The sequence below is a fragment of the Condylura cristata genome, unplaced genomic scaffold, assembly GCF_000260355.1.
Source record: "Condylura cristata isolate star-nosed mole 26May11 unplaced genomic scaffold, ConCri1.0 scaffold00008, whole genome shotgun sequence".
Classification (NCBI taxonomy): domain Eukaryota; kingdom Metazoa; phylum Chordata; class Mammalia; order Eulipotyphla; family Talpidae; genus Condylura; species Condylura cristata.
The window spans coordinates 2,973,366-2,999,768 of NW_004567109.1; the positions used below are offsets into that span (position 1 = coordinate 2,973,366).

Genomic DNA, 26,403 nt, shown 5'->3' on the forward strand with positions numbered 1-26,403 from the left:
CTTTTTTCTGATACGAGTACATTGATAGAGTCCCCGAAAGTGAGTAGCATTTGCCGTTGGTGTACATAGTTCCCAGTTATGCTCGTTTGCTCAGTGAAGTAACGTTGCGTCGTGAGGAGTGACAGGTGTGCATCACTGAAATGGACACGTGTCCACCTGTTAAGGTCCTGCTAAGTGCCCAGCTCCTCCTCGCATCCCGCTGTCCCCTTTGTCCTGACTTCCTCCCCCCCCTCAGTCCCCACTGGCAACCACTAACTGGCCTTATAGAGCAAAAGTTCGTGTGAGCTTTATCTTCGCTTTCGCTGTACCCCGTGGCGGGGGCAGGGTGGGGAGGTGTTTGTCTTTCAGGGGTGTCTCTCTACACGTAATAAATGCTAGGTCGTTGCTGCCAGTGGAAAGCTTTCCTCTCCTCGGTATGCACGTATTGTGCTTCTTCCTTAGCTGCGTGAGACCCCCACTCCACAGTTAGGGTGAATGAGCCACTGGGGGTGCCGCTGATGAACCTCCACACATGAGGGCGAGTGGAAGAACCCCGTCGGGGGTGGGAGCTGAGCGCCCGTGAGGGCGTGCCCCTGTTTGACCTGGGGCTGCGGCACACTCCAGCTGTGCTGTCCTCGGGATACTGGAGGCAAGCGGATGTTTGCTTAACACGGCACTGAGGCCCGCTATGTTCACCTTGCATCACGACAGGGGAGAGCTGGCCAGAAGCATGGAGACAGGTAGTGGGCACAGCTCAGGCACGCAGTAGAAGCTGCCTCCCTGCCGGTCGATCTCCACATTCGTCAGAATTGAAGCCGCACCTCCGAGTCCCTGGGGACTCACCTGCACGGACGGGTGCCCACGGCACCAACAGGGACTCTCGTGTCGGGCCTTGTAACAGCAGCTGATCAGCAGGGACAGGGGGCTCAGCTCAGCTGCGAACGGGGCAGGCACAGCCGTAGCTAGAGCGACGGCCCGGCTGGAGCCATACTGGTGTGCGCGCTCAGATGAAGGCAGAGTTGCTCTCCCCTGTGCTGTCCCGTGCATAGCAGCACGGATGCGCATCCCTTCGCGGGTGCTCCATAAGCGGCGATCACACGAGCGCGTGGAAGCGGCTTTGTGTGCGGCCATCTCTAGAAGGCACTGCAGGGTTTGCAACGGTGGTGGCCTCGGGAAGATGTAGGTATAGCCAGGTGGCGGGCTGGGAAGGCACCGTTGACTGTGTCCTCTGGTGCCGTTTGGATACAGGACGTGCTGTGGAAATGCAGCTGTTGAATGTTAGTTCTTAACTGGTAAAAATCCCTTAGAATTGGAGCAGGAAACGGGCATACTGCCTCTGCCGCTAAGCCCAGCAGCGCCCCATGGCCCCACATTGGAGCAGACCTGTGGCCTGACTGCGGGTGATGCATTTGCTGGTGCACACTCGTGCCAGGATGCGCTGGGGGCACACGTCGCGGGCAGCTGGCGCTCTCGCCGCGGGGGCGCTGGGGAGGATTGGGGGGCAGGCAGCAAAGCACACCTCCCGCCTCCTGCCCCCCCCGAGGGCACAGCCCTTGTGGCATCAGACACAGGGCCTCTCCTGCTGTCCCTCGTGGGATTCCCCTTCTCTCCTCCGCACGTGTGTGAGCTGAATTCCGAGGAAAGTGACTCGGCCCTGCCGCTCGCTCGTTCCTTTCTAAAATGCGACCGAGACGGCGCTAGGGTGGTGGCATCTGCTTGTTGTCTCAATGTAGCGAAACGTTTGCCTGTGTCATCAGACCTTGTTCACAGGGACATGGCCATCTGCATAGCATGTGCGTGTTGAGACATGACCTGTGTTGCCCCTTTTGGCACGTTTGCGTCAGTTTTCTGCGGGGCGATGACCTTTGTACATTAGTCTTAATTATTTTATTATTTCTGAGATTCTAACTGTTGGGGCCAAGGGTATGAGTATTTTTAAATACACTTGAGCTGGAGTGTTGCACTGCCTGCCAGACGTTTGTCCCTTTGCACTTCTGTGGCTCCCTGGCCAGCTGTGGGGATGCTTGTGCACAGAAGTCACTTTTCATTTGAAAAACTTCAGCCTTCACGACTTCCCGGACACAGCCACACGCTGGCCGCTGGAGCTGCCGCCATTCTCTGGCACGTTTCCCTTGAAGGAAGGTTTGGATGTTTGCCCTGGGGTCTGGCGCTGCAGCCTTGCTGCCTGGGCCCTGCCTGCTCCCACCGTGGGCAGTGGCCTGAGGCGGAAGGACCGCTCTCAGCCCTCATCCGCCTGAGCGGGAGAACAGGTGCCTGCCTGCAGGGGCGCGCTGCCACCTGCCACCTGGGCTTCACACACTCAGGCCCTTGAGGTGCGCGGAGCCGGGGTCTGGGCCGGGGCCGTGCTTCGTGGCGCCCCTGGTGGGATTCAGAGTTCAGAAGGTAGAAAACGCTCAAAATGTTCTTGGACTCTGCTTTAACACATTTGGGCTGTTATTTCTGGGTGAAAAGTGAAAACACGAATGATTTTTAAAATTTCTCTTGATTTTCCATGTTTTCTGCAATTGACACGTGCAGTTTTTATCGCCAGTGGTTATCATCTCATGCTGTCGCCCGTATGTCTACACGGCACACCTCATTGCGTTGCCTTTGCCTTGCAGCACTTTGCCGAGATTGTGTCTTTTACAGATTGGAGGTTTGTGGCAGCCTGGACCCAGCAGATCTGCTGCCCCGTTTCCCTGAGTGTGTGCTGGCTGGCTTGTCTCTGGTTGCGCTTCTAGCAATGAAGAATTTTGTTAATTTTTTAAAAAGATTTATTTATGCATACAGAACTGGGGTACAGGCCACAGATGCGGGAAGTGAGGGGATTCCCCAGAGACAGAGTGGGGAGCAAGCAGAACAGGAGGATCCACTGAAATACACTGCTGAGGGGAGCAGCAGGGAGACAGGCGAGGTCGCCACGTGGGTCACTCCCTGGCCGGGGATCGAACTCGTGCTGTGGTGGCTGTGATAGCTTTAACCTGTTGCGCTCTCCGGTGACTTGTTGAATTGCAATTTGCTTTGTTGTGGTGGTCTGAGACTGACCCCGCACTGTCTCTGGGTTGTCCCAGTGTGGTAGAGTGTAGATGGAAACAGACATCATCCAGTGTAAGAGACTGGAGGGAGAGGCCCGAGGGAAGCTGCCATTCAGCAGGTAGGGAAGATGAGGTTTTGACTCTCTCACAGTCCTTATCAAAATAAGTGCTCAAATATTTATGGGCTTGGTTGAGTACTTATATTTATCTCTACACTAATGATGTTGACAGTGGCAGCTGAGGCCAGATCCAGGAGAGCTACGCGAATGGTAATGGATGTGTTGACCTGGGGGGGACAGCTTGTTTTAATGTGCCAGTGTCGGGTTAATATCAAAGTAACTCGAAAAAGGTCTTTCAGCTGCATGGCAGTGTAAAACTCCAGGAAGTTGAAGGCCGGATAGCAAACTTCATGGTGGTGGGTTTAAGATTCAAGATGCGAGGGAGCCGCAGAGGACTCGCAGGGCTTCGGTCTGCGCGCCTGAGCAGGGTCCCCTCCGAGGAGCGGCGCCTCTGGCTCAGCCCGACCACCCAGAGCAATGCTGCTTTTGTTGCAGTGACAGAAACGTTTCCATCAGCGAGGCAAATATTTAGAGCCTAAAGAAACATTTGGGCAGGCAGGATGTGCCAGCAGAGAGGCTGCCTCAGTCACGCCGTGGGGACAGCGCTTTGTGCTCGGCCGCGGCAGCAGGCGGCTGAGCGAGCGCGCAGAGACGGTGGCTCGTTCTGATCCCGCCTGCCGGGCCCGCTCCTTGCCTTTTCTGTCTTGTTTTTTTCCTTCTTTCCGGAAAATGGGGATAACCACTCTTAAGTAGTTTTGTTTAGGATTAAGGGGTTCCCCCCCAAAACATTCTTTGTTCTTAATTAGTATATCCTTGTGTCAGAAATATATCACACGGAACATGGTTCATTGGGATATTCAGTGAAAAAATCTGCTTCTGTCTCTATCCCACGCCAGCAGTCCCCTCTCCATCTGTAACCACTTACCTGGTTTCCTGTCTTTCTTTGATGCGTGCACCCAGTGCATGTCTCTGAACAGATGAGTTTGGACTGTGTGTGCGTTACTTCTTTTTTGTTGGACATAGAGGCCCTTGTACCCTGCATCTGGTGTCTCTCATGCTCAGTGTATCTTTTTTGTTTTTCTTCCTTTTTAAAAGTGATTCAGTTCAAACCAAGTGGTTCAGTTCAAGCATTTGCTTGTGTAAAGTGTGTTGCTTCTCAGAGAGTGGAGGGGAGCGAGCGTGCGCGTGCCTGCTGTGCGTGCCCCACCCCCCACCCCCAAAAAGCATCTGATTCTGCGCTGGGGCTCCCTGTGGGCTGTGGGCAAGTCACTGCCCCTTAGGCCTTTTTTCTTGATCTGTGAAACAGAAGGGAAAGCAAAGAAAAAGAACAGGAGCGAAATCAGATGAGTTCCAACTTTTCTTCTGGATCCGAATCCCTTTGGTTGTCAGAGGTGAAATTGTGAAAGTTCAATACGGTCCTTTCTAAAACGGGAGAATGATTCAAGTGCGGTTCAGAGTGTTTGTTCATTTGGCTCTCGCATCCGCACAGACACATGTCTGGCTCACCTGGCTCTGGCACGGAAGCAGCAGTGCTGCCTCGGTGCTGGTCTTTCTGCCCCGCCGGGTGGGGGCCGGCTTCCCGGCCTGTTGCCAGGGACCCCGCGGGTCAGGCGCCGTGTGGCGCTGTCAGCCCTTTGGGACTGATAATCAGATAGCGAAAGCAGCTTGTCTTCGTGCTTTTTGTTTGCGTTCCTGTAGCAGAGAGGGATTGAAAGAGAGAAAGAGAAACCTCTGACTATAGCTCTAAAAATAGACGTGGGGACGCTGATTGGAAACCCTCCCAGTCTTTCAGATGCGAGATCTCAATTTGTGTTACACAGAGGGGCAGCTCACTTCTGTCTTGTTCACCAGTTATACTACTCCCCAGAGGAGCTCAATAAATTTTATAGGGAAGTTTCCTCCTTACGCGGAAGGAGCTAAGCTCAACGACTGGTGTGGCTGAAATAATTTAGGGCTCCGAGGCAGGGAGGACATCTGCCTTGTGGAATAGCAGTCAGAAGTAAAAGTACAGAAACTTTCCACCTTGGTGGATTTCGCCTTGTCAGTGACACTCCTGGGCACGGAATCCTGTGACGCCACAGTCCTGCCTGCCCTGGACCGAAGGGGCTCCCCAAACCTGCATCAGTTCACCGCTTAGCGGCCGTTCAGCGTGCGTCCCAGACGGTGGCCGCCAGTCCCGCCTGCTGGCCGGTTCGTGCACTTCGCGATCCCCGGGCTTTGAGCCTGTGTGAGCTTTACAGCTTTCTTGCGCCTTGCCTCCCCGCGGGCAGAGACCCTCTCCCTTGCCTTAGGCGCAGACCTGCCTTCCCGCTGAGGCCGGGAGCGGTCCTGAAGCTGGCCTGCAGTGCACGTGCGCTGGCTTTTTGCTCGTGATTTATACAGGAGACGCGGCGGTGACAGCCAGGGTCCTCTTGTCTTTGTGTTTGATTTCCTTGCACTTCTGTGGTGTTGAAGGGATACGCTGTCTTTATGGGTCGCCGGGGCGGGGGTCCGTGCCGGTTTCGGGGCGCTGCAGCGAGGGGTGTATTCTTGGTTAGTTGTCTTTCTTCCCGTAGGTGGCAGGAGGCAGTTGTTTTGCTGGGCTTTGAAATAACAACGATTTCAGAAGGGGACTGAGAGGACAAGGAACCGCCGCCGTCATCAGCAACTTTTTCTCCTGTTGCCTGAACTTTCCTGCTTGAAGGAGAGGGGGAGTCTCAGGGCTGGTCCTTGAATTTAGGCGTCAATATCAAGGGGGGGGCGCCCCACCATCAGATCAGCTTTCAGAAAAACTCCTTTCATTCGGAGGAATGATATTTGCAACTAGTTTCCTCAGAAACTGTTTCCACTGCTTGGGGATAGTTAATCAGCGGAGAAGAAAAGCCTTCAGCTTATTTGCTTAATATTTTAACCAAGTGAATTAGACAGGTCGGGGGGCTGGGGGAGGGGATAAGAAAGTGGGTGGGGGAGGCCCCATAAACAAGGTGATATATAATATTTTTTTTGTTCTCCTTTTAAATAAATACCGATCAGCTTTATGTTCAGAGACAATAGGAGCCGTTGGCTTAAATTTGCAGTTTACTGTATTTATGGCTGTAATATCAAGGTGCTGCCGTCGTAATTTCATGCCCCAATGAGAAGAGCAAGGTCGAAGCAAATGCTTCCATCGGCATCTGCTAACACACTAACTCATAAACAAGGCCCGGCTGGATCAGGTGGCACGGAATAATACAGGCTAATGAAATACAGCACAGCTTTCCATTACTGTTAGTTTTTACAGTGTCGTCATTACGTGTAATTTATGTTTAAAAAATTCAATTTTATACAAGGCACTGGGAAATAGGGGTCTACAGGTCATCCAACGACTTTTAGAGGCTCTGAGAGTCCTTATTGTACTCCACTGTTCCAACGAAATGTTAATAAAATAAAATAAAAAGACTTTTTTTCTCTTTCCCCTCCCCTAACCTTTTCTGAGAGAGTTGATTTTTCTTTTAATTTGGGGAGTATTTTTAGCCGCTGTCTTCTCTGCCTCATCTCCTCCCAGAGTGTGCCCGGGCAGATCACGCGAGTGCTGAGAGAGGTGACCCCAGATGAATTGCCCGAGCCTGGAAACAGAGGCACCGTGACGGGGAGGCCGAAGCCCAAGCGGCCAGTCACCGCCACTGCTTGCCGCTGGCCCCCGGGCCTGCCCCTCGCCCAGGCAGGCGTTTCTGTTCCGAAACCGAGGCAGCGCTGCAGGGTGCTGGGTTCGTCGCCTTGCGTATTCCAGGCTGTCCCGCGCCTCCCGGCCGTCAGACCCGAGACGCCGTCATCTGCCTTTCTGCTTTACCTGCGCTGGGCCCGGCCGGGTGGCGGAGCCCAGTGGTCACCAGGGACAGCATGGCGGTGGCTCACTCTGAGGAGCACATGCACATCCGTCCCACTGAAGGGGGCCAGCCCTGCCCACAAGCCAGTGGTCAGCCCTGCCCACAGGGCTTCGAGTCCTGGGGAGGCCCAGGGCCTGGCGCTCTAGGCCCTCAGGCTGCAAGGTCAGGAAGCCTATAGTTTGGTTTGTTTGCATTTTAGCAGAAACCTTTAAAGAAAAGAAGACAAGTCTGCTTATCTCCTAGGGGGTAAAAATAAGCAGGTGTGGCGGAGAGGGTCCTTCAGCCGCGCAGAAACAGGCTGTGTTAATCAGTAGCCGCCTTGTTCCGGGCTGTTGAAAAGAACTCTCCGTCCAGCCTCTAACAGGGACGGCACCAGCTCCTTGGGAAAGGGAGCCGTCCTTGATGTAGATCCCGGGACCTTGGAGAGCAAGCTGCCCTGGTTCGGGTGCTGGGGTAGGGCCCTCACCGCAGAGTCGGGTCTGAATGCGAGTGCCCGTCCCCCGCTGGCCTTGGGCAGTGTCCGCTTCCCCTCCACCCCCCCAAGGCTAGTGTGGATGGCCTGTCTCAGTTTTGCTGTGTACCAAGGATGTATTTTAATTGTCAGTGTCACAGATTGGGGGTGGGCGGGAGGGGGCCTAAAGGGACTCTAAGAGTAGGGAAGTGGCAGAGATGAAGTTAATGACAAAGATGCCTTCAGTACCTGGTGCCAGTGTTTCCGATAATGCAGGTGGCACCCAACCCAAAGGCGATTCTCGGCTTTGAGGAGAGTAGCGCGTTCTTCCAGAGGCTGCAGCCGAAGGAAGACTGGAGATGGGGGGTGGGGAGGGCTTCCGCCCAGGACGGTGACACCCTTGCTTCCATCTCAGCCCTGCTCAGTCCCTCTGCGGTTAGATTACTTCTTGCAGATAGCAATCAACTGGAAGGAAGTGTGTGTGTCTAATTTGCATGAGATTATTTAAAACAAAAAAAAAGGTCTGCATTAGTCAGGGTGATGGTAAACAACGCAAAGAGATGCCTTTTATAATATAGCCTGTGCCTCAGCTTTCAGAGCCAAATATAATTCACTTACAATTGGCAGTTTCCTTTATTATTCCTTTTAACCTTTTGGATTCTGCAAGGTCTGTCGAAGCTCTCCACCGTTGCTCTCTGCCGGGGTGGGTGGGACCTGTCTCCTGTGTCTGGTCTGTCTTGTGTGTGGGTCCGGTGACAGCACCTCATCCCCAGAGCAGGTCCTTTCAGTACCAGGACCGTGACTGGTAGAAAACTGAGATAAGGACCCCCCGCCGTCCCCAGTGAATCCCCCATGGATCACCAGAGCCCTGAAACCTGGTTGGTCGTCCCTAAGCTGCGGACACCCCAGAGGAAGGGGATACTGGCACAGACACACCAGTCGGGAGAGGCTGGCGAGTTTAGCCGGGGCTAGAATATTAGAATGAGACAGTCGGCCACTGCTCTTGTCCCTCCGCCGGTCTCAGGGGGGCCCGGGAGGACCAGGCTCGGCCTCTGGCGGTGTTTGGTGTACCCCAAACAGCACTCCATGCCTCTCACCTCTGGGCGGGGAGGACAACTTAAGCTGGAGACTTAAGATGTAATCTCATCACCTCCATTTGATGTCACTGCTAGCGGGGAGCCTCCGGGTGGGGGTGCAGGGCCCGGGGTCGCCAGCAGCAGCACGGGCCAACTGGCGAGGGGGCATAGTTTTCACCCCGTTGCGCCTCCGTTTTAAGATCTGTTACGGGGAGGGGGGCAGTGACTGGGGTAATGGGCTAGCTCTGAAATCACATTATCAGGGAGATCGTTAAAATGCTTACTTTTCTCTTTAAAAGAATGATTCATTTTCTGTAACTAACTCTCTGGAGAACTAGGGATATCAGAATTCCAGCAAGGTAAATCTAGAGCATCACACTGATAAGGTCTCTGACAAACAGGAGCGTGGAAGGAAGTGCTCGTGCCCTCTCCGCCGCAGCCTCACTGGAGGGCCCGGCTGCAGCAGTGCACGGAGCGAGTTTTATTAGGAGAAGGGGCCTCGCAGCAGCACGGGGCGGAGGGCAGGACGCGGGCAGCGCGTCCTGTCCCTTTAACCAGCCCGGCTTCGGGGCTGGGCACAGCCTGTAACTTACTGTATATTTCCCCAGCGTTAAACATTATCATACTTGTTTATATTTGAAAGAGCCAAAAGGGAAAATGAGAATGCAACTGAATGCTCCTTTTGGGAAAATTATCCTCATTTGCAGCCAGCGGCTGACACGGCACACGAGCCACCAGGCTTATGGACCCGCGTGCGGCGTGTCCCGCGCCCGTGCTGAGGTCACAGGTGCCCACTCCCTTCCCCAGGGCTGCTGGCTGGCAGCTGGGTGGGGCGCGTCTTCCCGCCAGAGCCCTGCAAGGGGGCCCCTTCTGTTTAGGAGGAGAGGCCGGTCGCTACCCAGGCTGCAGCCCGGAGGCACGGGCTCCTTGAGGACACGTCCGGCTTGTCTGTCTGTCCTGCTGCACCTCCTCTCAGGGCATGAAATTCCAGTTTTGCTAAACCCCGGGGAACTCGGGCAGGGGAGCACCTCTTGTAGCCCTGTATACCCAAATCTGGCTTCTGCAGTTGAACAGACAACCAGCAGCTGATCTTTCTGCTGAGAGCGGGGTGCCTCAGGCCCCGACTCGGTGAGGTGTGGCCTTGCCCTCCACCTGCCCCACTGTGAGCAGAGCGCAGCGGGGCGGGAGACAGGAGCGCAGCTGCTGGGCGCAGGGAGGAGGAATGGCCGGGCAGCTCCCAGTCATTCAAGTACCCGCCCTTGACCGCTTGCGGCAGGATGTGAAAAGTTGGGGGGCTGACGGCAGCCAACTGGCGAGCAGCACGGTGCGGGCAGCCTGTGCTCCAGCGCATTAATGTGCTCCCGCTATTAGCCCCTTGGCACAGAGCGCGAGGCCCCACGCTTTGGAAGATGCTGATCCTCAGAACCTCCTCATGCTTCATCCACCCCCAGGGGCAGATAGACCGGGCTGTGGGCCTCTAATGGAGAGCTGCCGGCCAGATGTGGGAAAGCTCTCGGCGAGTTTAAAAGCTCTGTGTTGCGGCTGGGCTGGATATTGGGATTCCCGGAACAGCCTGGCTGGCCGAGTGGGCCTGTGCCGGCTAGCGCTGACCTCCCACCTGCTTTTCCCGGCCTGAGCAGCCGGACACGTGTGCACGCGCACTGGCTTCCTGAGGCGGGCCCCTGGGAGAGCCTCTCGCACGGCGCCACGCGTCTTCCCTGGGCTTTGGGGTGCCCTGTTTCTCTTCCTGCCGAGCCTGCTCCCCAGCCCACCTCAGGCCCGTTGGAAGTGCTCCAGCTGTGACCCCGCTGGAAGCGTGGTCTTCACGGGGCCTGCACTTGGCTTTTATTCCCCTGTGGGCAAATCCTCCGCACATGTTACGGCCACCGCAGATGGCGCCCTGCTATTTCCTGATGTCCCGTGTGCAGTGCGGTTTCGGGTGTCGGGAGGATTTATAAAAAGGGAAAAAGAGAAACTCGCCACGGGCGATGCAGGCGGCCGACGATAGGCTGGAGCAATAACCATCTGAGAGTTTGGGTCTGGCCTTGTTTTGATCTGTTTTCTTGTTTTATTTTCTTCTTTACATTCTGTATCCCATTCATACTAATCACAGTCAGTCCTGATTTTTCTTTTTATTTCTGCATTTGTCATAAAATAAAGCAAATTATTCCCGTCTTCAGAAACGATCTAGACTAATTAGTCGTCTCACCCAATAATTAGTTTTTTGTTTCCCTGTCTGTTTTCATGCATTATTGTTAGTTTTTTCCCCTCTTTTTTTTAACACCATTACAGATTAAAATGAGCCACATTTGCAGTTGATGGTATCTGTTTTCGGGGGAAGAATGGAGAATTGCAGTACGGAGCGACTTCAAAAGCAGCAATAAACTCAAGGATAAATTAAGGAAATTGAATGAGCCACATTTGGAAGCAGTGTTGAGGCTAATATTCTGTCGCTTAAGGTTAAATTGCAACTGAGAGAGGTTCTGGAGAATCCGAAATCGAGCAGGCGACTTAGCAGGATGCCAGGCGTCCTGTGGCTGAGGGTCTCTCCTCAGTGACGCGCTCGTTGCCGCCGTGGGCAGTGACAGGCACTCACCTGCTCGTGTGTCCTCTTCCCCCTAGGACTGACGGATGAAGAGGTCGAGCTGGCTTTCCAGCAGTCGGGCACGGCCGCCGAGGAGCCCCCGCCCTTGGGCCCGGCCGCTCAGGCGGTTCCCGCGCAGCCTCCCCACCTCGTGGCCCAGCCGCACAGTAAGTCTCCCGCGCGCCTCGCCAGCGATGGGGGCTGCACAGGAGCAGCGCCTCGCACCGCCCGGCGGCCCTCCCCAGAGGCAGGCTGTTGGAGACGCTGGGATTTCCAGAAGAGTGGACACACCCCCGCCCTCCTCCAGACGGACCTCTAAGTGTGCGACAGGGGTGTCAGGAGAGACAAAGGGAGAGGGCACTTATCGTGCCCTCCAAGTGCTTCGGTGCAGGCAAGGATCTGGAAACGCACCGGCTGGTGCTGTTTCCTGTTCCGTGCGTGGCCGGTGTCTGAGCCTCTAGTGAGGGCAGGAGTGCCCCGCCCGGCTCCTCTGCTCACTGGAAGTGTGCCTCCTGCTCTTCCTGGTTAAGCAGAGTGAGTTGGCCGTGCCCAGCCCCCTGCCACGTCCTGGCTATACCATGTATGTTTACACAGTGGCAGACACCCTGACACTTTCAAATGTAAAGGTCCTTTAAATTATGAGACAGGAACACGGCTCACGCAGGGGTTTGTTGTCTTTTAAACAGAAGCTTCTAGGAGTTAAGGCGCTTCAAACTGGGAGTAAATGTCCACCTCCGAATGGCAGCAGAATCCCTCCGTTAAGTCACTTGTGAAAAGATCTTAAAAGGTTAAAACCGACTCCACTGCTGTGGAAAGAGCTCCGTTTCGCTTCTTTAATGCGCCTCAACCTTGGCGTTGTCTTTCAAGACGCCTCTTTTATAATCGTCCTCATTTTACTTGTCTATCTCAGAAGTTTTGTTTTTTTTCAAAACATGATTTAAAACAGTGTTACAGATCAGATTTTAAAAACTGGAATTAGCAAAAGGAAAAAAGGAGGTAATTCACCGGGAAGCCAGGCCCCTCCGGCCCCACACCTGCCCGCTTCCTGCTCCGCAGGGAACTGCTGTGGCACCAACCTGCTTGGTGCGCGCGGGCCGCGTTAAGGTATCTCCTCGCTCCTGCTTTTGGATGGGGCGGACAGGTGAGGCCAGGTGAGGCCAGGTGGTGCTGCCGATTTCCTCCGTGGCTGCCTCGTCGGGTGTGCGCGGCCCCTGAGGCGACAAGCAGCGAGGCGCATTTCGCCCGCACGCCCCTGCGCCCTCCCGGCCAGCGACCCCTCAGCGCCATCGTGTGTGCTCTGGGTCACTACACATACGTGCCCTGTTTGTTCTTACGCACAGACTCAGTTTCCACACTTTCTCTTCGGCACCTCCCGGGGCCCAGCCGCTTAGTGGGATTTGTTGAGGACAGGCAGCAGCAGCTGGGGTGGAGTTTTCTAACATGCACATCTGTTTTGTTCCAGCTGTTTCCTCCCATGGCTTAATATCAAACAGGTCTCTCGGCTACTCGGAAACTTCTTGCTCAGGACAAATTGTTGTAGCTGGCCAGAATCAACAGGCTGGCCTGTTTTCAGGGGCTTAGAGGGTTAAACACTGCCTTTCTGGAAGCGCAAAATAATGGTGTGGGGAGGGGCCGTCCAGTCCTTTCCGTCATTCCCTTCTCCAGGTCTGAGAAAAAAGCATTGCACATTGAGATATTTAGGTAGGAGCAACTTTAAGAGTCTGCGAGCCCTAAAAATGAAGTGCATCCTCTTAGAGACGTCGCAAGGGCTGCTTTAAATGCCTGGGGCTTTGCTGTCCCTAGCGAACCTTGTCCTCCTTGTCCTGTAACACCGTTCCCTTCAGCTCGGGGGGTGACTCTGCCTCTTCACTTCTGTGCTTTTGCCAAGAGGTGTCAAAACTGCTCCAAAAAAAAAAAAAAAAGCTTGATTTTGATTAATATAGAGAAACAAGACTTTGCCTGACTGATAATAAAACTGATAAATGACATTTGAATTACTTGTAGCGGTAATTTATTACATAAAATATCTTTTATTTGACATGCGATTAGTTGCTGGAAGCATCACTCAATCTGACTAGTTTAAACATGCTCTAAAATGAACCCCAGTAAAACCAGGGCTGTCTGTTGCTGGCGTTATGAAATATACGAATTCTGGAGTGAGGAAAAATCTGACTTTAAATACTTAAATGATTAATTGGGTTTATATATATATTTTTTTACCTTTCTAACCCCCTTAATTACAAGCAAACTCAGGGGAGTTTCTGAACTAGGTGTGCAATCTGCATGCTTATCACCGAGGCATTGTCTGCGTCCTGGGAGCGATTTATGGCCTCCTCCGCGCGCCTGTGGTTTACATCTGGAGCCGGGCAGCCCCCTTGCTTCCCAGTGCTCGACTTTCTGAGGGCATCTGTCTCTGCGCCCCGCCCGAGAGAGTAGGCTTTTCTGGGCTCAGCTCTGCGTGCCTGTGTCTCAAGGAGGGGCGGCCTCGAGACCAGCTGGGGCGCCCAGGTCACCCTGGGACTCGCCAGCCTCCTCTTAGAAGGCAGGTGGCCCGCTGGGCCCCCTTTCAGTAGCTCTGCTCCTAGGGAAATGTGGTTGACCTTGAGGTATCATCAATGCCGCGTCAGCAAGGAGAACGCAGACCTACCGTCCCCGCCCAGCCAGCTCGCCGTGTTTCCTGAGCACCTACTGTGTGCTCCATGCAGTATCGCAAAAGATTCAAAACACGAACCCTGAGAATCATACGGGCTCTCTGGGGGAGATAAGATAAACTCTTAAGAAAAAAGATAGTATAAGACACGATTTAATGTCAAAATTAATTATGCAGATAGGAAATTCTACAAGAACACAGAAAAGAGAAAAACGAATGTGGGCTCGAGAAGTCGTCAGGGAGGCTTTGTGGAAGTGTGAGAGGCTGACACGCAGGAAAGCTGGGTGTCATCCGGTGTGAGAAGAAACCTGTGTTCTCAGGGCTGAAAAGGAGGTTGGTGGAGCCCAGGAAAAGTCAGACCGGAGTTTGGGAGGAGATGTGGCACTCTTCTCTCCTTCGGGTTTCTTTTTGTTCGACCCCACGTCAGGAATCAGTGTGTGTCTTAGCCCAGTCCTGACAGAGTTCTGATTGCTTGTTCAGTTGATTCGTTCCAAGCTGACTTCCCGCCTTTCCTCTCAGGGAGACAAGAAGCAAGGGATCTTTGAGGTATAGGCAGGGCAAGTGTGACTCCTGTCAGATCATCATTTCTTCTTAGGCTTAAATACCCCTCCCCATCGTCCTTGATAAACAGCATAACCCTGTCAGGGCTGACCTGTGCCCTCAGTCGCCTCTTCTTAAACTCGGATGTAAATGTCTGAGGTTGGTGAAAGGCTTTGGTGTCTGACTTGAAGTCCTGAGAGGAGGAGTGGTCCTTCAGTCCCCTCCTTAGTCAGTCCTCTTCAGTGATTCATTCTCAGCCTTGGCGCCCTCATCCCGGGCTCGCCCCTGTCTCCTGCTGCCACCCGGGCCCTGCCTGGAGCCCAGGATTAACTGATGAGCAGAGTGAGCATTGCTCCCTCCACGCTCCTGTCTGGCGGGAGCATCTGTTCAGCCAGTCCCTGGGCTGCCAGTGAGGCAGCCCAGGTGGGGACAATGCAGGGGGACGGGAAGGGCCCCTGCAGGGAGCAGGAGACGCCCAGCTGCACCTGGGGGTGACTGGTCAACTGCCAGGATGGCCAAGAACATTCTGGCCAAGGCACGGGCATGCACGGGGAGCTGGTGAGGCTCAGGCTGCTGCTGGAGCTCAGGCCAGCGCTGTTGGAAGGGGCGACCAAGAGCGGGGCGCAGGCAGGGCCCCGCCCTGACAGGGGTGGGGAGGATGGGCAGTCAAAGGCATGTCGATTTTTGTTCTTTGAAATGCACCATTTAGCGTTTTTGAGGCTGCATTACCTATTGGACTACATTTTTCTGAGACCAACCTCTAAATCCTTTGTACCGTCTCAACAAATGCTGTGTGGGATTGGGCAGGTGCCCTGGGAGTGCCCCAGATAAGGCCACTGTCCCGCTGTGAGCATCACGCCCTCTGTGCCGCGGCTCCCTGGTCAGCGCCGGGCTGCCCCCCATTCTTGCAGGGTGGACATTGCCTTGGCTTGCGCAGGCCCTTGCCCCCACGCCCTGCACTTGAGTGTGTGTTGTGTCTTCTCTGTTGAACTGTGTTCTTTGAACCAGAGACTGTAAAAAAGAAGAAAAAAAGAAAATCTTTGACCTGAGGCCTGACTTGGCAGGCTTCCAGAAATGCTTGTTGATGGATAAGTGGTGGTGGGATGAGCTCGAGACCCCAAGGCGACCATCTCGGGGGTCTTCCCCGATCACGGGGCCTTCCCCACTGTGTGTTCAGCCGTGTCCACTCTGAAAGTGGAGGACAAACCTGGTCTGCAGGAGGTTCAGTGTCAGGACAGCTCGGTGCTGGGGAGGTACAGAGAAGACCAGCCTGACCATCTTGGACAGTGAATGGCGAGAACTTTCAAAATTTGCCAGAGGAAACTAGCCCCAAGGTGCTAGTTTTGGGCAAGATGGTGTGGAGGAGGCAGGGCCTGGCTGACTGGGTGGCGAGGTGAGGAGCCTCCAGAGAGCCTGACTGGAAGTGAGAGCTGTGTGCTCTCCAGGAAGGAAGCGGGACCTCTCTTTCCCATTTCTCTCTTTGCTGTTTGGAGCAGATTGCACTTTTCACTACTTTTTGTGACTGTGAAGGAAACATCTCTTATTTTGAGGAAACTGTTTTTCTCCTGGGTGTGTGTGCCAGGCATGCCTCATGCACATCAGGGCGCAGGTGTTCGGGTAGGGAGCGTGGAAAAGCCCTTACCTTAGGTTTCCAGCCTGACGAAGGCCCCAGAGTTGGCGGGGGACAGGATGCTGGTTGTGCGGGTGGTGCAGCTGGTGGTGGTTTTGTAAGACAAGTAACAGAAAAAGCCAGAATAAGAGTAGCTGACACCCACAGTCTCCCTCTGTTGTGTAGCCCTCGGCAGCCTGGGCCACGTCCATGGGTGACCTGCAGCTTCAGGGACCCAGCGCCAGCCTCGGTCTTGAGCGCCAGCTCCAACCTGCAGGACGGGGGGCGGAACGGGAAGTGCGGCCAGCTCCAGGGGTTACTGGAAGTCACCTGCCACTCCCACACCTGGGGCTGCGGCCTCATGGTGTTCGTGTCCCCCGCCCTTCAGAACGCACTGAGCGAAGTAGGGGTCGCCTGGAGGAGGAGAGGGGCTAGTGGCCAGCTCAGGGGCGTTGGGCAAGTCTTGCCTGGCCGAAGCAGGGGGCTCTGGGACTGCCAGCTTCTGTGTCAGCCTTCCACACTTCTGTGACCGTCGTTGCCTCTCCGTTACAGGGCACATTTTATAAACATAGCGTTAGACTTCACAGGTCTCTCTTCCTCCTTCCTCAGCCGCTAACTTCCTTTACTTTTTTTTTTTTTTTAATTATTATTTCTGAACAGGCTGTTAAAAGTGCCCTTATTGAGATATAATTCGCACACAATAAAGCGCACATGTGTAAGTTGTGCGGGCCTGTGCTCCTGCATCGGAGAACCTTTCCAATACCCATTCCAGGAGCTTCCTTGTGTCCAGTCTGGGGCACCCACCGGTCTCCTCACTGCTGCTGCTGTCTCGACTCCTCTCCCCACGAGTTCTGGGGCAGCGGGCACCAGAAGTCCTCTCCCTGGGCGTTCCTCCCAGGCACAGCATTCCTGAGAGCCCTGCTAGCATCAGAAGTGCTGCCCGCCCGGCTGGCTCTCTGTGGGGCCGCTGTGGTCTCCTGGCCCCTCACCAGCTGCGGGAGCTTGGCTGCTCCAGTTTGGAGCAGGCACCCGGGGAACTCCTGCAAGCACTCAGGCTGGAGCCCTGCCGGTCTTCTCTTGGGTGAATACCGTGGAGTAGAATTGCTGTGTCGTTCATTTAACTTGACAAGAAACTGCCAAACTGTTTTCTGAAGTGGTTGTACCACCTCCTATTTCCTCAGGCATGTGAGGATTGGCACTGCCCTAGCTGTGGGTGTGGCTTTTTAAATTTACTGATTTCAACACTATGTGGTGGAATCATGGAGTGGGCTGAATCTGCGTTTGTGTGACTGATGACATCTGCTGTCTGTTCACCATGCTTGTGATGTGTCCTTTCCAGTCTTTAATTGAAGAGTTCTTTATGGGTCCTGGGTTTGAGCTTGGTGTTTGTCAGACACCTGTTTTGTTAGCATGTTTTCCTGGTGTGCGGCTGGCTTTTTCCTGTCATTGCCTTTGAAAAACAAAAAAAAATTTAAATGTGGTGACATCCATTTTCTTTCTTTTTTCTTCTTTTCCAATTCTTGGGTTTTTTTGTCCTGTCTAAGAAGTATTCTTCATCCCAAGGTTGGAAAGGTTTTTCTAGAAGTTTTATAGTGCTAATCTTCATGTTTACATCTGTGACTTGCTCTATTGATGTGTGTGTGATGTAAGGCTGAGGTCAAGGTTCATTTCCCCCATCTCTGGATATCATGTTGTGCCCACACCATCTGTTCGAAAGATTGTCCTCTCCCCATCGAATCACTTGTCCCTTTATCAAAAAATAATTGTTTATATATATATGCCTGGGTCTGTTTCTAGACTTTATAAAAAATTATTTTTTAAGGCAAAGCTGCTGCATATACTTTATATATTTGCCATTTGCACATATCAGGTATCCAACTCAGTGATTTTTGGTGACTTCATGGTGTGGTGCAATCAGAAATCACTTTTAGAGCTTTCTATCCCCCAGATAAGAGCCTTCACGCCCATTCACTGTGAACCTCACCTCCAACCCTAGATGGCCCTGATCTGCTGCCCTCACTATAATGTCAGGGGCACTTTCCCTAGGCATTTCAGGGAACTGGAATGATGCCATATGTGTTCCCTTGTTTTGCCCAATAGTGTTCTGGGGGTTTGTGTATGTTGCTGCATTTGCTGTCCTCCATCCCTGTTTTATCACTGGTGAGTCTTCCGCTGTGTGGATGGAGCACATGGGTCCGTTCTTCTGTTGGTGAATATTTAGGTTGTCACCTGCATGAGAATCGTGGTACTAAGAACATTCATGTGCGAGTCTTGTGGATAGAAACTTCCCTCCTCTTGGGTAGCTATCTAGGAGTGGAATTGCTGGATCATATGACAAGTTTATGTCTCAGTTCTTTCTTTCAATCAGCTTTTTGAAGCATAATTTATATTAAATAAGATGAATGGATTTTAAGTGTTAATTTGACTTATAATTCACTTAACTCTAGTAACCACCACCAGCATCACTATGTAGAAAGTTTCCTTGTGCTCTGTTTGTCAGCTTCTCCACGACTTCAGGTTTTGTCAACCAGCTGTCTACTCCCTGTCACGAAGTTCTGCCTTTTAGAACATTTCTCTTGCGTGGAATCATCCAGCATGTAATCCCTTGTGTCTGCTTTCTTTGCCTTAACATATGCTTTTGAGATTGAGCCGTGTTGTTATTCACACACATACGTGAGCAGCTGAGTACATATTTTAGACTTGGTGAGATACACATTTAGTTAAAGGAGGGAACCCTCAATATAAAAAAAACTACTCTTAGCTGCCTGACACAGGCTGAGCTGGGACTGGGCCAGCTGGCCTCGGTTTGTTTCTGCCTGTTACTCCATAGTGTATGGATGTACACCAGTGTTTCTGTCTGTCGAGCAGTTAGTAGTCATTTAGGTTGTTTTTAGTTTGGGGCTATTGTGAATAATGCTACATGAGTATTTGTGTACAAATCTTTGTGTACATAGATGTTTCTCTTTCTCTTGGGTAAAAGCTTGGCATGCCTTTGTTGTCACACATTAGGTGTCTGGTTAACTTTTTAAGAAATTGTCAAAACTATTTTCCAAAATGGTTGCCGCATTTTACATTCCCATCAGCAGTATAAGAAAACGTCAGTTGTTCCACATCCTGTCAACACTTGGTAGTCTCAGTTGCTACATTTAGGCATTTTATTGTACATACAATATACTCTCGTTGTACTTTAAACTTCCCTAATTTTTTAGGGAATAATTAATAATATCAAGCATATGTTCAGGTGCTTACTATCCGTTCATATATCTTTCTTAAAATGTTTCATCCAATCTTTTGCCCATTTTAAAAACTACCTTCCTTGACTTTTTATTAATGGCTTGTAAAAGTTCATTATATATACTGGTGTTGCCAGTCCCTTATCAGATACCTGTTTTGCAGATATTTTCTCCCAGCCATGACTTGCCTTTTCATTTCTTTGGACAATACCTTTTGGAAAGCAACAGTTAAAATGTTTGATGGTGTCTGTTTTATCAATTCTTTTCCTTTTATGGGTCATGCTTTTTATATCCTAAGATGTCTTTGTCTGCGCTGAGATTGCAAAGATTTTCTTTGGTGTTCTGTTTTCTTACAGAAAACCGTGCAGTTTTTGCTTTTGTGTCTGGGTCCACTTTGGTCCATTTTGAGTACATTTTTGTGTGTGGTGTAAGGTGAGGGTCGAGGTTTTGTTCCCCCTACAGATAGCCAGTTGCTGTAGTTGTTGCAGACTATTCTTCTCCATAAATTTACTTTGACCTCTTTGCCAAACATTAGTTGACCGTATAAGCACGTATCTATTTCTGGACTCTTCTGAATTCTTAAGAGTTTACTGGGGCACATATATTTCACCCGAAAATGAGGCTACAGGTGTGCCTCTCAGTGTCCTTCCTGCCTTTGGAGGCCACTGTGGCAGGTGTGAGGTGGTCGTCTTACCCGGATGTTTGCTGAGATGGGACTGGGGCTTATAGGCATGGTGCCCATGGGCTGCTCGGAGCTTCCGTTCAAGGCAGACCTGTCCTCCTAGTTGCTGCGTTCTGACCAGCTTGTCGTCTGACCACCGCCATCTCCACAGCCACATGCCTCGGCACGCCTACCGCACCACGGCCAGCCCTCAGCTCTGTCTGTGGTGCCCAGCAGCTGGTCACCAGGCTCGCTTGTGTTTAGCTTGGAAAGGCTGTGCTGTCACAGGCGCTCATTGGCAACTGGCTTAATTCCAGAACCTCACTGTGGAGGAGCCTGTCTTCTCATTTAATTTTCAGGGTGGCTTGCAAACAGAGCTGATGGGATGATTTGAGAAGTTACAGCTACCCTTCTGTGCGGAGTCAAGGCTTCAGGCGGGCTGCATGTTGGGGAGCAGCCTCCACCAGGCTGCCCGCTGCCCGTGGATTTGCTAGCTTCTGGCCCCTGCCCGCTGCCAGAGAGCATATCCTTGGGTGCGGGTCATCTCAGCAGGATGATTTCGTGTCAGCTTTCAGCTTGATGCTGTCACCCGGCCCTCACTAGACGAACCACTGTCCGAGGGGCTGGCAAGCCCCTGCAAGGTGCTGGGGGCTCACATCACTGGGACATCTGTGCTCTTACTTGATGCAAGCTGGCACCTGCCAGGGGGGAGTTTGCTGGTCAGTGGAGATACCGCTAGGGGACTGAGGGCTGTGGCTTCATTCAGCTGGTGTCCAGTGACTGGTCAGGGCATCTCAGGGATGCAGCCCTCCTGCCTGGCACTGGCCACCATGCCCTGTGGCCTCAGGGAAACCCAGGCCTTAGCCCGCAGGCCTCTGAGGAGCGGGCGGAGCCTCACTTAGGGGATGGAGTCCTTGAAAGGCATCATGTTTCACCCTCTTTCAGCAACTTTATTCTCTGCTTTGCAGCAGCAGAGGCAGAGGCTGCCCTGAGCGCTGGGGCTGCCGTGAGAACTGCCTTCTGCCGCGTGTGCAGGAGCTGCCGGTGCTGGCGCTGGGGAGCTGCTGCCCAGCCGGATGGCTGCTCGGGGCTGTGGGGCAAGAGCGGTGGATGCAGAACCCCATTGAGAGAAATGAGGGCTGCTTGGGGTTCTTTCCACCTCCAAAGCCCCACTGCCTGCAGCCAGCAGTCCGTGCCTGAGGGAATAGGCGCAGCGAACCCTCATCTGGCCAGTGCTGGGCACAGGCCTTGCCCCCGGCTTCCATTCACTCACCCCACTCCCCTTCCGTCTGAGCTGGAGCATGGCTGGCCCCGTTGTTGCCCTGGCCTGTCTAAGTCTGGATATTTTGGGGAGCACAGTCACAGCAGAGGGTCCTGGGCACTCTTGGGGTCTGCCCCCTTGGCCATCCCTGGCCGGGCAGGGCGGGCGGGAGCGGGGCCAGCGTGGGGTCCCGCTGAGCTCTCACACCAAGGCCGCGAGTTCACGCCATCTCTGTTTTTCTCCTTTTTCATTTTGCCACAAGACAGAATTGTATCACACATCTCCAAAACGAGTAAAATGGCATTTCAGCTTCTTGTCTTTATAGACTCTCTGAACTTTAGGAAAGATCATTCTGGTCCCTTTTCATTAATAATGAAAACCAGGGGCAATAAAATGTTCTTAACGTGAGCGTGGCAGGAACAGAGCAGCAGGCGGGGTGAAGGGTGAGACTGGCAGGTACTTCTTCTGCCGGACGAGGTCAGAGCCCTGGGAAGGGGAGCAGCTGAGGGAGGGTCCTGCTTCTTGGACCCCCTGAACTGCATCTAGAGCCTTGGCCGCTCCGGTGTCAGGGCGAGCGGCTGCATGTCTGAAGGGACGGGGACCTCACGGCAGGCAGGGCCTGGCCGAGCCTGGGTTCCGGTCAGTCTTCAGCCCGACTTCCGCTGTTCCCCGGTGGCTGCGCCGCGGGTGCTGGGGAAGGCAGCTGGGGGTGATGGCTGGGCCTGACCACAAGGACGCCGTGCTCAGGGTTCAGGCAGCAGGGACGGGCGTTCTGACTGTGGGTCCTCAACAGCCACGCTTGTGAAGGTTACCCCATCTTTGCTTTTCCCTCCCCTTAGATAAGGGTTCGCGTCAGGGCCTTACCTGAGCAAGCGGCAGTGCTGGCTAGGATGGCATGAGCGAACTGCCTGGGACAGAGCCCGCGGGCTCCTCGGTCAAGGTGAAGGCCCGGCTGCCACGTGATCTCAGGGCTTCTGCTTTAACGTGGCGACCGAGTCTGCACAGGTCACGTCGCTTGGCCGGGTGGGGGCGCTCACCGCAGGGCAGCCAGGAGAGCCTCTTCCCAGGCAGCTCCTCAGACGTGAGCCCCTGACAAGCAGCCCGGACCCCAGAGCCCCAGGAAGATGAGCTTGATGCAGCTTTGTAAACACGAGACGCCTGCAGGCCCCCAACCCCTGCACGTGAGGAGACGACCCAGGAGACTTCGCCACCGTCGCAGACCGGGCTGGCGCCCCGCTGGGCACGAAATTTCTTAGAGCCAGTGATTAGGAAACTGAGTGGGAAAGTGGGGACACAGCACCCCACAAAGGAAATACAGATGACAAGACAGACGTTCAGCTCACAGACAGTAAGAATGAGGGAAGTTCTGGTGTCTGCCCCGGTGTTGGCTGAAGTCTGTACCCCGCTGTGCGCGCCCCGCTGAGCTGGAGGCGTGGAGGCACAGGCCCTGCGTGGGGGGGCAGCGTGGGGCAGCTCTCAGGGCTGCCGTGCATGTCCCTCTGACCCCCTCCCGGGACCGAACTCGCCTGTGCGGGCCTCCCCCGGGAGCGGACGCGTGTGGCCACGGACGCGCAGAAGCCACGCCCGCCACGAGCCCGCCGTCCTGGGCCAGCCGCCCAGGGCAGCAGCGCTCCCTAGGCTTTTGAGTAAGCAGGAGCTGCTGTCCTTGCCCCGTCCCACTTCCAGGAGGATCCCGCCCAGTCTGTGGCCCCAGCAGGGCTGGCCCTGCATTTGCATGGCCCGAGCGAGAGTGCTGATGTCGGCCCCCGGACCCTTCATTCCTTGGGCTGGGCCACAGCCAGGTCTCCTGGCACCTCTGCCTCCCTGGGCAGCGGCGGAAGGTCCGGGGCGTGGCCAGCGTGCCTGCCTGGTCACAGACAGTCTCTGCAGCTGGTGCCACCGCTGGTGTGCTGAGCGGGCTGGGTGTCCGCCCTGCCCAGGGAGGGACGGCGCCCCTTCTCCTGATGTGCCTTCTCCCCACCCTAGGCCCTGCGGGCTCCCGATGGAGAGATTACGGTGCCTTGACCATCATCATGGCGGGAATCGCCTTTGGCTTCCACCAGCTCTACAAGGTGAGTCTGTCCTTGCCCGCATCCACACACCCTGTGACCCGTCTCCCTGCCCTGAGGCTGCTGTGTGTGGCGGTGCTCAGCCCTGGGGAGTGAACACACACTCTGCTTCAAGCCCTGGCGTCCCTTCTGCCGTGGCCTGTGGCCCCAGAAGGGACGTGGAGGAGGGCCCGGTGTCCCTCCTCTGGTCCCTGATGCACAGGGAGCCTGAGGCCAGCAGTGGACAAGGCCTGTCAACTTCTGGGAGCAGCGCCTGGCACACACGTGGCAGTCAGTACATCTTGGGGACAGGATGACGTGCGGATTCTGAGCCGGGACCTGGAGCCCGCTGCCCGTGTCGCGTCCTGGCTCTGCCCTGTGGGCTGCCCGGGGTCAGAGCCCCTGCCCCCTGAGTGGGACCAGCGCAGCAGGCTTGTGGGATCCGTTTTCTGCCTCCTGTGTATTGTACTGGCATCCACAGAAGTCGGAGACCTTCCCTAGCCTCCTAATCCACCCACAGGACCCCTGGCCTCATGGCTCACAGCGGTGTCAGGGGGGCACTTGCTGCCCGAGACCTGAGAGGCTGACTCTGATTTGAGGCCAGTGAATTCTGAGTGGCGCAGAGCCAGGCCAGGTCCCCGGACCCAAGAACACTGGCCAGAGGGCTCACCCCACCTCCTGGGGCCACCTGCAGCCCCACCCTTATTTGGAGATTCTGGACTGAGCACCGAGTGGGCGCTCACACTCCCTCCTGGGCCCGCACGCCTATGCGTGCCAGCATTATGCCCTGGGGCTCCACATTGCGAGCCGGCCAGCAAGGGCCAAGCGTTTCCCTGCACAGCACCTGCCCGTCCCCCAACAAACCCTCCCCTTCCCCTCCCTCCCCACCCCCAAGCTGGAAATCCGCGTGCCAAAACCCAAGAAGCAGAATGTTCTGGACCCGGGCTTCGCCCTCTCATTGGGGCCTGCCCTTGCCGCGCACCTCCTATGTGGCGAGCTCCTTCCCAGTCGCCGGTTGCTCCTGCTCCCCGAGAAGAATAAAGGCAAGACGGGGTGTCAGCTTAATGCCTGGGCCCTCCTGAGAGCGGCACCAGAGGGCGGATGGTGAGGACAGACGACAGAGCTGTTTCCATGCAGCTCGGACCTTTCTCTCTGTTTTGAAGAAGAGAAGAGACCAGAAAAGAGCAGTCTTGGGGCGATGAGAGGGTTTTCAGCAACTCTGCTAATTGTTTCTTTAAATTAAGAAAATTAAAAAGGGGCAGAAGCTGCTTCGTTGTCACTTGGTTTTAGAAGATCTGGTCGAGGGTCATGTGTGTTCCTGCCCTTGGCATTTCTGATGTCAGAAATGGACTTTTGGGTAGTGACACACGTGAGTCTGACTGTACTTAGGTACGTGTCCACCTGGAATGAAAGGCTGCGCTTGCTGAGCTCTGCTCAGCTGTGGCCAGTAACCCCCGTGGCGGCTGGAAAGCACTTTGCTAGAAACTAGAAGCTGGAAACTGCTTCTGCCAGTTTGCTGTGTACCGACCTGCACTTCGGGGTCCCTCTGGAAGTGAGCTCTCCCGCATCCCGTGAGAGACGTTCTTCTGGACCCTGGCACAGAACTCTGACGGAGAAGGCGCTCTCTTTTATCTGGGGTCTGCGCTGGGCCACCCTGAGTGCCCCCAGTCCAGGTTGGCTCCAGGCCTCGTGCTGGGCAGAAGGCCTGAGCCCCGGGCCTCAGAGCGCCCCGCCCCTGCAGCTCGCCCGCAGCACCCACCGCGCCGCCTGCCGCCTTCCCAGATGTCCGGAGACCCCCGTGCCTGGCCCGGGCCACGCCAGGCCCTGTGTGTCCCGCGGCAGCAACTTCCCTCCTCCCCCACCCCCAGGTTCTTCTGGCTTGGCCCCTTCAGCTCCGTCCCTGTCCCAGTTCTGGGGACTTCGGCTGCCTTTGGTGCTCAGCTGGGGCAACTCCTTCTGAGGGTGCAAGGCGGCCTTTAGGAGAAGACCTCAGAACCGGCCCTGGAGGCCACCCCGGTGGACAAACCAGAGGCCCCAGCCACTGCTGTTGGTTTTCATCTAGTTTCTACATAATCCTGTTTGTTCAAGTTGACTCATTTGTTTCTGACTGGATGGCTCCTTCCCGTGGTTCTGGTGGGAAGACGCAGGAAAAGTTCAGAAAAGTACACCCCAGAACCTCCTCCTGCTCCTCAAGGAGACACCGCCACAGCCCGCCGCCGCCTCAGGCTGCTTTCTTGTTTCCCTCCCAGATCTTGCCCGACACCTCTCCCAGTGAGTTTTTTAAGTATCTTTGTCATGGAAACATCCCATCTAGCACCATTAAGAAAATGAAATAACCACATAGGAAACTAAAGAAAGAACCAGAAAGTTCTCCATCACGGCAGATCAAATTGATCCTGCCTGTCCTGACCCCCGGTCCCGCCTGGCTGAGCCCGGGAGAGGACGCGGGGGGCTGTCAGATGCCGTTCCTACGGACGGCCTTGCTCAGAGCCCCCCACCGGTGGGCAGGACGGGAGTGTGGGGGATGACGACCCCAGGCGCAAGGCCACCCCCACGCCCACCCGCTTCTTGCAGAAATACCTGCTCCCCCTCATCGTGGGCGGCCGAGAGGACAGGAAGCAGCTGGAGAGGATGGAGGCGAGTCTCTCCGAGCTGAGTGGCAGCGTGGCCCAGACAGGTAAAGATTAATGACTCCATCAAGTCACCCCTCAAAGCCTTCTCCGAGCAGCCCCTTCTCTGCCCCCTCCCCTCTCCCCTCCGTCTCCACTTTATGTGGTGACTTCATTTATCTGCTCTGAGAATCTGTTCACATTTGCAAATGAAGCCGCCGTCATTTCGGTTTAATTTGAAATTGCTTGTTTACTGTCGGCGCGGCCTCAATTAATTATGTTTTTACGGAAAGGCTCCCAACCTCAGAATATTAATAAGGGGAATAAAATGACAGCCTTTCTAAGGGCTGTAAAGTTCATTTTTAATTTCTGCTTCTGTGAGGTTTTCAGGGGGGTTTTCAGTGGTTTTCCCCCTTCCCTCAGAGAACCCCACGCGGGGTCAAGAGAGGCTGTAATTACTGCGGCTCGCGGGACCCTGGCCACCTCCTCTGTCACCGACTCCACGGGCTGGCGCTCATTACCCAGCGCCCCCATGATGGCCCAGATTAGCTGGGACCTGTCGCGCCGGGGCGGCTTCTCTCCTTATAAACTTGTTTACCAGGTGGTGGCTGAGTCTGAAACTCCGCCGGCGGCCTGTCCCGGGCAGGAGTTTGGCCCGTCGGGGCGCTGGCGCAGACTCTGCTGTGGGTCCTGTGCTTCCACCGGAGCTCTGGGGGCGCTGCTGGGCCAGCTTCGGGGAGCGGGAAGGCAGGCATTCGCAGTG

At 54.6% G+C, this 26,403-nt stretch overlaps 1 protein-coding gene across 1 annotated transcript in view; it reads left to right on the forward strand.

Moving 5' to 3' along the window:
- PEX14 (peroxisomal biogenesis factor 14) overlaps nt 1-26,403 on the forward strand; it is a 105,430-nt gene that overhangs the window by 73,384 nt on the left and 5,643 nt on the right. Inside the window, exons 5-7 of the mRNA XM_004678504.2 lie at nt 11,068-11,196; nt 22,970-23,055; nt 25,606-25,708. Coding sequence (XP_004678561.1) covers nt 11,068-11,196; nt 22,970-23,055; nt 25,606-25,708 — 318 coding nt within the window. The remainder of the gene's footprint in view (nt 1-11,067; nt 11,197-22,969; nt 23,056-25,605; nt 25,709-26,403) is intronic.